General features: G+C 45.1%; 1 protein-coding gene across 4 annotated transcripts in view; it reads right to left on the bottom strand.

The window, feature by feature from the left end:
• Nucleotides 1-1,330: 1,330 nt before the first annotated feature.
• Nucleotides 1,331-13,709, bottom strand: part of LOC138958375 (uncharacterized) — a 55,667-nt gene continuing 43,288 nt past the window's right edge. For all 4 annotated transcript variants that reach the window (XM_070329496.1, XM_070329498.1, XM_070329499.1 and 1 more), the window contains exons 2-3: nucleotides 7,606-7,782; nucleotides 1,331-4,845 (exon numbers count right to left, since the gene is read on the bottom strand). In XM_070329496.1, the coding sequence (XP_070185597.1) occupies nucleotides 3,823-4,845; nucleotides 7,606-7,782 (1,200 nt within the window). In that variant the 3' untranslated portion in view covers nucleotides 1,331-3,822. The remainder of the gene's footprint in view (nucleotides 4,846-7,605; nucleotides 7,783-13,709) is intronic.

The following is a 13,709-nucleotide window of genomic DNA, read 5'->3' as shown; positions in this document are numbered from 1 at the left end:
CCACCGGTGAATAATCAGAAGTACATATTTCTCACACATTCCATTTTGATCACTGATGTGTTACGCAGACAGGTACACAGTGTCATGGTATTATATATAATCCTTATGTGTGTATTTCTCCACCTCGTCGTTAAGTGTACAAGCAATATCAACAAAATATTTGTGAAGAATGATGCAGACTTGAAACACATTGCAACTATACAAACTCCCGTTCGGAGGGTTCCAACACATTCTTGCATTGATAGCATGTGTGACTTAGAAAAATATGCGTTTGCAAACACAGAAATACACAATCACGAGTATGCATAGGAGTATACACACTGCATCGGACTTTCAGAAAAAGCACATATATACAAGTCCTCCAACAGATTGCAAAATAAAATCTTTATATTAAATCTTAGAATCATACCAAAAAAAGGCAGCAGTAGCATTTGTTGTTGTTTTTGTTTTTTGTTCGTCAAATTTCTTTTATCGTACCCAAACTTAGATAATTACGTTATATAAGCATTCTTGTTTTGAGACCATCCAATGTAGAACATATATGCAGTCTTACTAAACACAAGCTTTCAAAAATGTGATGAGCAACAAAAATTCCGTTGACAACGGGTCAAAAACTTGAACAAATTGAGATCCTTTCATCAAAAGAATACTAAGTAATGCCGTGTTACATGAGCTCTTCGGGGAATTGTAGAAAAGTATTAAGATACATCACTTCAAGTCAAGATGTACCTCTGTAAATAGTTTTCATTTTACACCAAAAACAGAAAGAATACTTTCAACGTTTGGTATACGCACTAGAGCTATCGAAACAACAAACACAGAATAGGTCAACAAAAGCAAACACACAACCGCTAGAATAACAAGAATGACACTATATGCATTAATGAACAATTATACTGATGACCTGGTGAACGACAACCCTGCACGCTGTACTGTCAATGTATAGCCTATGAAATGTCAAATGGACAGGGCATGGCTAACAAAAACGTGAGACTGACAATGCAATGTTTTTAGGAAACGTGCAACTGACGGTACATGGTTTTATCAAACATGAATCTGACAGTGCCGGGTTTATGAAACTTGAAACTGACAGCGAACACTTTACGAAGAGAAGCTAACAATGAATTGTTTATAAAACGTGAAACTGACAGCGAATGGTTTAGGAAAGGGTTAAACAGATAGTAGATGGTTTATGAAACGCGAACTTGACATCAAGTGGTTTGCGAAAACATTTACAGTGGGTGGATTTATAAAACGTGAAACTGGCAGTTTACTAAAACGTGAAACTGACTGACTATGGCTTATGAAATGCGAAGTTAACAGTGAATGGTTTACGAAACGTGAAAGTGACAGCATGGTTTATGAACACGAGAAATTGACACTGTAAGGTCTTTGAAACATGAAACTGACAATACATTATCTACAGTTCGTAAAACTGACAATGCTTGGTTTTGAAACAAAAAACACCCAAACAAACGTTAAGACGAAGATGCATGGCTTACGAAAAAACCCCAGTTATCTGGCAAAACCCGGTTTTTGAAGATGTAAAAAAGGCAATACATGATTTCGAAAAAGTTACATTGGCCATACAAGTGGGTTTTTTTTCTTTTTCCAAAACGTGAAACTGTCAAACGTATGTCAGAAAAAATGCATATTAAAAATAGTGACGGCGCATGGTTTATGCAAACGAAACACAGAAAGGGATAATTAACATTGATATAAACGTGAATCAAGAAATTTGTGAGAGAATTTTGAAAAAGAAGTGTGTATGGCGCAGGGGCGGAGCAGTTAAGCCAGAGGAAAAGGGGGCGGGGGGTTACAACCTGGGATCCAGGGGTAGACCCCTTGTGGGGTACATGGGTAAGGCCCCGTTGGGGGGCTTTGCCCCCAGAAGCTGAAGAGTTTTAGCTATTTTATGAACAATTTATGGCTTATCCTTGATTTTAAACATGATCAACTGGTGTCAGCAGTCACTCATTATTTCTTTTAAAGTTAGTATTAATTAAAAAAAAAATTGACAACCCCTGTGGCGTACAAGGCTGAAACAAAAATAACTTGGTCCTTTTGGCGTTTCATTGAAAGTTTTCGGACTTGCTTTTACCTACTGGTTCTTACTCTAGGAATTTGTTTCCTGTGGGTATGGTGCAATAATAAAAATTCACAAAAAGCAAAGCTGAAACGATGATTCTTGCATAGATTTTGTTTGCACTTCCTTTTTTAGTAAACAGAATCGGTTTTACAATGATTGAGCACAAATATTCAGCAGTGAGGTTCTTCAGTGACTGGTAAAATAATGCTAATCGTACTCAGCATTGTTCAGAATTGTGGAAACGAAAACGGTATCTTCCCTGCAGATTATGTGACGAATGAACATGAACGTACGTGATATCAAACCAGTAAATGAAACCAATGGACATGAACTCAACTCTAATGCCGCCGGGCAGGAACATGGACATAAAAAGCCCTGGTTACACAGCGGCTTAAAATGAACTTGAACAAAACTGAACATGCCCGTGAGCAATGAACATTATACAAATAATTGTATGAATAATCGGCAGAACAGTTTTAGCATGGCAGTTCGTCTTTTGCCGTCTTTCATCCCATTTTATCCCAAGCCTGAATTGTCCACATCATTTTCTGCAGCCCCCCCCCCCCCCCCCCGCTTCTTACACTGTTTCTCTTTGACTGATCAGATTTCAATACTGTCCATGCTACGCTCTCTTCGTCCCCCCCCCCTTCTCTACATCCTATAAATTAAAACAAAACATGAATGAAACCATTTTTGTTGCGTATTGTATTCTTATGCTGCACCTCTTCGAGGGAAAACATTTGGTGATACTTGTTAGCTGTGGCAAAAGGAATTTATCATCCTGTGAACATTTGAAAAATGTATTAAACTATAGTCTTGACCCCCTTTGGAATCAGTAAAAGCTGCCATAAGGGAATATGAATTATTTCCCTGAAAAAATGTTCCATGTTTTGTGCTTCTGATATCCTGCTTTTAAAATTTAAAAAAACGAACATAGGAAATTGTTCCAGCTGAAATCTGATGACAGGCAGTTTAAGCATCAGTCATTACACACTTTGCCCTATGAATTCTTTGCAAAATATGTCTTTTGAACTAAAACAAAAGTCCACACGAAAAACATTTGTCTATAGTAACACACTTAGACACAGTACCAATACGTATTTTACAAGCTTTCACATGTACACTCACACACATACCACACTGTACAAAGACACCGAGTCAAAGGAAAGCATACAAAAAAGACGTTGCACATCATCATCATCATCATCATCATCATCATCATCATCATCATCATCATCATCATCATCATCACAGGTTTGGCGTTACGTACTTTTAAAAGGCTTTTTTTCCAAGTGGTAATCTTGGTCACAAAAGGACAGTAACATAAACTGTCATCACATAACGCCAGAATTTGATTCATCATTAGCTTAGCAGTTTTTCTCTTTGCGTCCGTTTCTTTCGACGTGCGTTTAGGCAGCGTGTTACACGCTTCATTTGACAAGACGGCCAAAGAGTCCACCGAATGACCGCACACGCTTTCACAGCACGGTGACACTACTCTTTACACGGTAAAAGGGTAGTTTACCTGGTTTTGCTTTGTCACAAAACCATTGGAGAGAATGTATCTAGGTCAATGGCCGTTTCATCTGTCTGGCCAGTCTGTTCTTCACATCTTCGGCTTCTCTCTTCATGCCTGGAGATATCAGAGTGGGACTGCACACGCCTCACAGGGATCACAAAGTCCACGACAAGTGACACGCAGTTATCACGTCACGACAAGAGACACCCGGTCATCACGTCAGGAGCTCGTCCATCTGTTTGTCCAGTCGCAGCTTGGCATCTTCAGCTCCCTCGTCCAGCGTGTCGGACGAGTCCACCGTGGACCTGCTCATCCTCCCGCTCTCCTCGCCGTCGTACATCACATCGTCGTCGTCGTCGTAATCGTCCTCTCGACGATCGTCCACCAGCCCTGTCTCACTGACACTGAACTTGGTCGTTTCGCCCGAAAGCTGCGTGAACTCGGTGTGGCCTCCCCCCTGTCGGGCGGGCTTATGAGAATGGGAGCCCTCGTCGTCCAGGTGAGACGAGTCCACTGTAATGATGACGGAAGGGGTGACGGAGGAGCCTGAAGAAGCCGACATCACCGACCCCATGCCCTTCGCACAGTCTTCGTCATCCAAGACGACCCCTTCGTTGACCCTGCCTTCCTTCTCCGAGAAGAGCTGGCGCCGCGTAGCCGAGGCTGACCGAGATTTGGCCTCGCTGAGACTCTGAGTCTCGGCGCCGGCCTCTTCCGGGTGCGGGGCCAGGGGGTTCTTGTAGCGACCCTGGTTGTGGTGACGACTCTTCTTGCCCCCGTGACGCGACTTGCCCCCGTGGGAGCGGGAGACGTTCGGGGAGGTGCCGTTCCTGCCCGTGGACATGCTCCTAGAGTACGACGGACCGTCCTTCCCCGCTATCGCCTCCAGGCAACGGCCTTTGGGGTCGTTGGCGGTTCGTCGGATGTTGGGCAGGGACCCCGCTCGCCGAGACCCTGCCGGTGAGTTCCGCCCGGGCGTCGAGCCGTTGTTGAGGTGGTGGCCGTGGTGGCGGTGGTGACCTTGACCTTCGTGGCTGGACGGACGACCTTGACTCGTGCCGGCCCTGCCGTTCTCGACGTTCCCCGAATGACCTTGACCCTGCTTGCCCTTGGGGGTGACGGAGGAGTTGTTGCCCGAGTCGCCGCGGTTGGCGCAGTTGGTGAAGTAGAGGGCACTGATCAAACCGCTGGTGCCCATGGAGCCGATGCCCACACAGATCAGTATAATGCCCACCACCTGCACAGCACACAGTACATTCATGACAAGGCTCTCATCACAGCGCTCCCAGCTATGCGAAAGTTGTTTTTTTATCGTGTAAAGTCAGTTGTCTCTTGGTCGCGTCATTCACAATGTAAGAGAGAGAGAGAGAGAGAGAGAGAGAGAGAGAGAGAGAGAGAGAGAGAGAGAGAGAGAGAGAGAGAGAGAGAGAGAGAGAGAGAGAGAGAGAGACTCAGACTCAGAACTTTATTACAAAAGGATAAAGGTTTTAGGCAAAGCCTATTCTTCCAACCTGAGAGAGAGAGAGAGAGAGAGAGAGAGAGAGAGAGAGAGAGAGCGAGAGAGACAGACAGAGAGAGAGAGAGAGAGAGAGAGAGAGAGAGAGAGACAGACAGACAGACAGACAGACAGAGAGAGTGAACGAACGAACGAACGAATTTTATTTTACAAGGATAAAGGTTTAAGGCACATTGCCTTGTCTAACAACCTGTCCGTAAACACATTCTAACCATATAATATTCACTATAGAAGCATACAATGAATGAGAGTGAGAACGTATCACACTCACACACACACACGCTCTCGCTCGCTCTCTCTCTCTCTCTCTCTCTCTCTCTCTCTCTCTCTTTCTCGCCTCTTACGCATGCACACTCCCGCGGCTTCCCATTCACACACAACCCAAAGAAAATAAATACAGGTCCCTTCCCCCCCACCGCCAAACTATCATAACTTAAACCCCCGTTCAACCACGTTTTTGCCTGCTCACTGCAGAAGTTGGAAGGCAGCCTGCTCGTTTCCCCCTCCAGAATGTTGCAATTGATAAGAACACCCCCCCCCCCCCCCCCCCCCCCCCCCCCGCCAAATGACCTAAAGACCTGCGCCGACCAGATTGATCCTGCTCTCCGTGCAATATCTTCCAGAGATCCCTGGATAGCGGTTCTCTCCCTTCCGACTGGCTCCAGGCCAACATCTCCTGTGTATTCAAAAAGGGTGATCGCCACCTCCCCGCGAACTACCGTCCCATCTCCCTCACTTCCATCCCTTGCAAACTCCTAGAACATATTATATGCCGCCACATCTTCACACATCTCGACTCGCATAACATCCTCACGCATCTAAACCATGGTTTCCGTTCTGGATTCTCGTGCGAAACCCAACTTCTCACCACAACCCACGACCTCTTGACCTCCTTCGACCAAAGAAAACAAGTAGATGTCGCTGTGCTTGATTTTTCTAAAGCGTTCGACACTGTTCCCCACCCCCACCTCCTCCACAAACTCTCCTGTTATGGCATAAACGGCCCCCTACTCAACTGGCTCACGTCGTTCCTCACTAAGCGCTCCATGAAAGTTGTACTCGAGGGTACCTCATCCGAATCAACTACAGTAGACTCTGGCGTCCCGCAGGGGACGGTGCTCGGCCCACTACTCTTCCTTGTCCATATTAACGACCTGCCAGCCTCCGTATCGTCCCACGTCCGCTTGTTCGCCGACGACTGCCTGCTCTATAGGGAAATAAACTCCTTCACGGACCACCAATCCCTGCAACAAGACCTCAGACACCTCGAAGAATGGGCGGTTACCTGGGGCATGCGCTTCAACGCCTCTAAATGCTATATCCTCAGTATAAACAAATCCTCTGACTTCTACTACCAACTGGACAACAGCATCCTCCAAAACGTTAGATCCACACCCTACCTTGGCATTCTCCTCTCAGACGACATGAAATGGAGCCCCCACATTTCTTCTATCACTAAAAAAGCTAACTGCACCCTTGGCTTCCTTCGCCGCAACCTCCAACGCTGCCCGCCTCGTTGCCGCCAGCAGGCCTACCTCTCCCTTGTGCGTCCCCTCCTGGAGTACGGGGCGGTTGTCTGGGACCCCTACCTGAAGAAAGACATTGACTGCATCGAACGCGTACAACGCAAAGCATCAAGGTTTATCACAGGCGACTTCAGGTCATCGACCCCCGGCAGCGTCACCAGACTCCTAGAGAAAACTGGACTTCAACCTCTGCAACAGCGACGTCAACAACTCCGTCTGACGTTCTTCTATAGGGTGGTTGAGGGGCTGGTACCGGCACTACCATCACACCAGTTCTTAACTGAGCAGAAGCAAGGCCGTAAAATCAGGCCAGTGAGACACCCTGACCATCACACATCCAACATCGTCTCACAGTTTTCAAGAAACAATTCTAGACCCTATTCAGTGCCCCAAGGCCGCACTGATCAGTTTAGGAACTCCTTTTTTGTGAAGACGGCACAAGACTGGAATCTACTTGAGGACAATATTGTAACCTCCAAAAGCATTGGCATATTTAAAGCCAAGCTAGCAGCCGTACACCACCATTAGGCTGCCGCACTCTCCCCCGCTGCATTTACGCCAGTCTTCTGGTATCCAGCAGCGTAATCCATCAAGATCAAGATCAAGATCAAGACCCCCAAATCCCCAGTACCCCCTCACACCCACCTGTTCGCTCTCCTCATTGTGGAGGTTGGAAGGGCAGCCCGCTTGTGTCGACCTCAAGGAATTTGTAGCCGTAAATGAGTATCCTCCCCCGACCCCCTCACACACACCTCCCCCCCCCCCCCATTTCATTGTGGACGTTGCAAGGCAGACCGTGCGTATCTACCTCCAGAAAGTTGAAGTGGATAAAGGCTATGCCCTCAATTGAGACCGACAGTCTTTTTACCAAAAGTTCAGAGCCAAAGCAGGCTTTATAGAAGACACCCTCAACTTCACCGTCCCCATCCGATTCCCAGCACCCCCTCACACTCACCTTTTTGCCCTCCTCATTGTGGAGGTTGGGAGGCAGCCCGCTTGTGTCGACCTCCAGAAAGTTGTAGTTGAGGACCAGGCACACGCCTGCCGACAGCATGAACATGCCGAACAGTGCCGAGAACACGGAGCACCCGCATATACAGCACTGCAGGTGCGGCGACTGCATCTTTAGCATCTGAAACACACACACACAGCAAATTGGTAAGAAAAAATTACACTGCGGGCGCGGTGACTGCATCATTAACACACACACACACACAGCAAATTGATTAAGGACCCAGCCCAACCAAAATAGAGGGTTAACCCGTTCGTTTTGTGTGAGACGTTAGCTGGCGTTCTCAATGAACTGCTTCACGGACAACAAACCTGTCAAACAACAGAAGAAGAAGAAGAACAACAACAAAATTAATAGCAAACAGTGTGTGTACGTGTTGTCATTTTAATGTGCTGCAGCTGTCATTCAACTTTTTGTTCTTGTTGTATGGAACTCTGTGTGTGTGTGTGTGTGTGTGTGTGTGTGTGTGTGTGTGTGCGTGTGTAGTGTGTGTGTGTGTGCGTGCGTGTGTGCGTGCGTGCGCGCGTGCGTGCGTGAGTGTTTGTGTGTGTGCGTGCGTGAGTGAGTGTTTGTGTGCGCGTGTGTGCATGTGTGCTTGTGTGCGTGCGTGAGTGAGTGTTTGTGTGTGTGTGTGTGTGTGTGTGTGTGTGTGTGTGTGTGTGCATTTATTCATCAAGGGCACACTGTAAGTTGTCAATACAGGCATTTACAGGTTATGCCTCAAATACACATATTTACTGGCAGCGATACCGGGGTCGAATATAATTATGTTCAGCACTATGAGACTAAAACGAAACAGACGTCAACGCCATTATCAATACAGAAAGAAAGAAAGAAAGAAAGAAATTAACATAGAAAGCTTAAGAAACGGTGTATTGCTAGTTGCCTCACTACTCCTTCGAACAATAAGCAAGACGTGGACATTATTGGATTTACACCATGGAAATTTGTAATGCAGAAGGAACGATTTTCAAAAAGAAATCTATTAAGCCTACGCACTTAAAAATATCTCCCCTGGTTATTGTCGTGACTGATTTCTAAACGGTTTTCTTATATCTGATCATTTCTACATTTCTTTTCTTTCAGAAAATGTGCGCCAATGACATATCAATTTCGATCAACCAAGTGAGCAACCTCTGTACACAAAAACACAAACACGTACGTCACGGAACCCAGAGAAAACAATATGCAGCAGAGACATTCATCACTCAGTTCAACGACATCGCAAGAAAAGCACTGCAGAAATCGTGAATGATTCATCTCAGGCAATTTCTACGGACGCAATCAGCACTTGTGTTGAAACTTGACGCTTTTGATTGCCTTCTGTTGATGCCATCAGCAATAGTCAGAAACGTGATGCTCTTGGGGAATAACCGCAATGACTTTTCGAACATACCGAACTGTGCAACAACTGCTGTATTGCAAGGAAAGGGGAGGGGTATCAAAGAGAAAGCAGCAAACTCACCTGAACGATCATATAAATGAAGAACTGCATTTTTGAGGAGAGGAAGAAATATATCTTCGTAAGTGATTAGAGAAACATAAAATAAAAACAATTAAACAAAAAAACACCGACGCAAATCCACTATTTAGCAGACACATGTATCAGAGAGAGAGACTGAGAGAGAGAGAGAGAGAGAGAGAGAGAGAGAGAGAGAGACAGAGACAGAGACAGAGAGAGCGACACAGAGAGAGAGAGACAGAGCGAGAGACAGAGATTGAGAGAGACACACAGACAGACAGACAGACAGAGACACAGACAGACAGAGACACAGACAGAGTAAAAAGATTTGGTAAGTACTGACTGTCCATGCACAAGTCCCGATTCCATGTAATTTGTGTTAATCAAGGGACGTCAACCAGCCAACGGCTTGCAAACAAAAGAGCGTGCGTAACAACACACAAAAATTTTTAATGAGGGAGGCAACTGTTGACTCCCAGGGTTGACGCCAAACGACTGACATATCTTGCCAAGGGATATTAGTACCAGTCAACTCAACCTTTTAGCACAGATGAATTGTGATTACGGTTTACCTGTGCAAAGCTTAATCATATAACATATTTCCCATGCTACTTTTGTGACGGTGAAAAAAGTATATTATGCCGTGCTAATATGCAGCCCTTCACTATTTTGCTTTATCAGTAATATTACGATAATATTATCTCGGTATACAAAGCATGGATCTTACATAAGTGGCTTTAAGAGGTGAAACGAAGTTCACACTTATTACTGAATGACAGCCAATTACTACTTCCCCTACCCAAACACAGTGAACCGAATAAAGGAATAATGGACGAAAACAATCATTAGGTCCGCAGTTTTGCCTCCACACCCACACCCATCCCATCCGTTCCCAACCATCGTAACCTAGTTTGCCTAATTCTGATATGTTGCTGTATTTCACAAGTTGTGACGTATAAACACAAATACAAAACCAAAGCCGACACCCCCCCCCCCCCCCCCCCCACACACTAAAAGCCAAAGCCCAGAAAACGCTTTTTCCTCTTTTAAAAAGCCAAATCCTACAAAAACTGTTGTCCATGTTAAATTCAATATTGTGTACCATGTTAAATGCAATCTTGTGTACCATGTTAAATTCAATCTTGTGTACCATGTTAAATTCAATCTTGTGTACCATGTTAAATGCAATCTTGTGTACCATTTTAAATTCAATCCTGTGTACCATGTTAAATGCAATCTTGTGTACCATGTTAAATGCAATCTTGTGTACCATGTTAAATGCAATCTTGTGTACCATGTTAAATTCAATTTTGTGTACCATGTTAAATGCAATCTTGTGTACCATGTTAAATGCAGTCTTGTGTACCATGTTAAATGCAATCTAACAAAACTCCAAAGCCTGCAAGACACTTGCCCCTGTTCAATTCAAGTTAACAAAATCAAAAGCCCGCAGGGAGCTTATTTCCCCTATTATATCAAATTCAATCTTACACGAAAACATCGTTATTGTTTCCAGTCAATCATATCAGCTAGTGACAGGTTGCACACAAAAAAACAGCAATCGACAAAGCTGAACACACAACCAGGCCCAGCGCCGGGATACATACACTGACATTCATTTGCTAAATATAATACTGTGGAACCTCCCCCCCCCCCCCTGTCCCATTTTAAGACTTCCCTCTTTACAACTAGACCTTGCTTTTTTCAGATTTTCTGTTCTCAACCTCAGTATATTTACCTCCGTTTTATGACTCTCGCCTCTTACACGACCTGATTTTCTCAGATTATTTTAGGTCTTAAAATGGGGGTTTCGCCGTACTGTCTCGGGTGGCAAGATCTTATCGATCCATCGGTTCTACCCGAGCTAAAGCTTGGCGGGTGGGAAGTGGAAAACGGGATCGCTTCTTGATATAAATTAGCTCTGAAATTCTAGACGTTGCTGATTGAAAAAGCGTGCCCGTGTTTCATTTGACGTTTCCGCCGTCACAATGCGAATGCTTCTTTGCGTGTCACGTGCACTATCACCGATATGGAGTTGGGGATGGTGAAGATGGTGGAGGTGATAGGACGAGGATGGGGAAGGGTGGGGGGTGGGATCGAGGATAAAACGGGTCAGCCAAAGTGGGTCAGCCAGAAACTGCCACAGACAGATAGACACACAGACACTAACGTAATCAGGCTCACCCCTTTTAACAATCCACAAGCGTTCACAAATCGCAACACACACTGGCAAGACATTGGCAATCACGTATATATAATTATGTTACAGGCATTAAGTGAAACCAGGCATTACGCGTAATGCCTGAAATGTGTTCAGGCATTACGTGTAATGCCTGTGACCACTAGGCGTTACACGTAATGCCTAAAAATACCAGGCATTACACGTATGCCTGAAATTTGACTCTCAAAATTACGCTTATTAACACATTACCTCTTGGGTGACGGTGAGAACATTTTTAAGGACAAAGTGTTGACAAAATGTCATGGTGTGAATATAGTAACTGACATTCAATCAAGTGAGCTTTGAAATGAATGCACGTTTTATTTTGCGATTATGAGTGATGGTCCGCAATGCAATATAGAAACGTGACAGAGAGACATACATTCACACAAACAGGCACACTGACTGACAGACAGACACTGATGTAAATAGGCAGACCCCTTAACAAAATCTACTGAAACACACACTAGACATCGATACGCAAGTACTGGGAAACATTACTGACAGACAGACAGATAGACAGACAGACGGACAAAAACTGACACAAACAGACAGACAGACTGACAGACAGAAACTGACACAAACAGGCAGACAGACAGACAGACAGACAGACAGACAGACAGACAAAAACTGACACAAACAGACAGACAGACGGACAAAAACGGACACAAACAGACTGACAGACGGACGGACAAAAACTGACACAAACAGGCAGACAGATGGACAAAAACTGACACAAACAGACAGACAGACAGACGGACAAAAACTGACACAAACAGACAGACAGACAGACAGACAGACAGACAGACGGACAGACAGACAGACGGACAACTGAAACTGACACAAACAGACAGACAGACAGACGGACAAAAACTGACACAAACAGACAGACAGACTGACAGACAGACAGACGGACAGAAACTGACACACACAGGCAGACAGATAGACAGACAGACGGACAAAAACTGACACAAACAGTCCGACAGACAGACAGACAGACAGAAACTGACACACACGGGCAGACAGATAGACAGACAGACGGACAAAAACTCACACAAACAGTCAGACAGACAGACAGACAGACAGAAACTGACACACACAGGCAGACAGACAGACAGACAGACGGACAAAAACTGACACAAACAGGCAGACAGACAGACAGACGGACAGAAACGGACACACACAGGCAGACGCCTTTCAAGTGCACAATCCGAAACACACAATTGACACACTGACTAACATGAAAGACGAGAAGGCTGAGAGCAGAACGACAGAACCCCAAACAATGCCTTTTATCATAATTAACATAATCACCGTAAGCTAATACATGCTACGTACCATTCGAGAGAGAACGATGAGACATCATGATAGGTACCAATATAAAATGTCGAATACAATAGAGGTCGTAAACATCACGGACTGCACACACGCACTCACCGTAACTTACACACACACACACACACACAAACACACAGTCACACCAACCCACACATACAATTTAAGGTTAACCCGAATTCCTGAACCGAACGGCGTGTCGTACACACACGCACACACACACACACACACACACGCACGTGCGCGCGCACACACACACACACACCCACACACACAATATTAATTATGTCGACCGTTTTTCATGATGGATTGACTTATAATCAGACAATAAAACCCGACATCACCGAAGCGAAAAGAACACACACACTCACTCACTCACGCACGCACGCACGCACGCACACGCACACACACACAGAGCCGAGAGCACTCAGTTGAGGCACACTGACACAGAGGCTGAACCAAATAAACACCGGAAAACTGGTTCCTTTCAACAAGGACAAAAAGTGGAATGACAGCTGCTGCATATTAAAATGTCAACACACTATATAACAAGGAACTTAGTCGATAAATATCGACAGGGGGCCGACAAATGGTTTAAATGGGAAATGTGTGTATATGGGTGTGGGTTTGAAACAAACAAACAAACCAACCCATGTGAACCCCGGGCCGCAGGCCTTCGATGTAGTGATTGAAAAAAAAAGGATGTTCTCAAATGGTTCAATTCTCATTTGGTCTGATTCTCAAATGGTACCGGTATACTCCCCCCCCCCTGGCCGCAGGCCTAGGAGTAAAATTTTTATAGACACTGACCTTCTTCCCAGGGGTCATTGACCCAGTTTTAGCTATGAGAGGTGGTTCGCCCAGAGGCTGTAGAGTATACTGGGGCGGTCTCTTTGATGTCTTGAGAGGAAACTTGGCCAGGGTATAGTACATGCACCAGAACTGGTGGACACCAAGGACAAACATGAAATCGAAGCAGTTTGCTTTCAGAGAGAACGGTCGTCAGCAACTCAAACTTCTCTGTTTTCT

Source organism: Littorina saxatilis, linkage group LG2 (genome assembly GCF_037325665.1).
Source record: "Littorina saxatilis isolate snail1 linkage group LG2, US_GU_Lsax_2.0, whole genome shotgun sequence".
NCBI lineage: Eukaryota > Metazoa > Mollusca > Gastropoda > Littorinimorpha > Littorinidae > Littorina > Littorina saxatilis.
The sequence above is the reverse complement of the archived record's forward strand: the minus strand, read 5'-3'. Positions and strand labels throughout refer to the sequence as shown.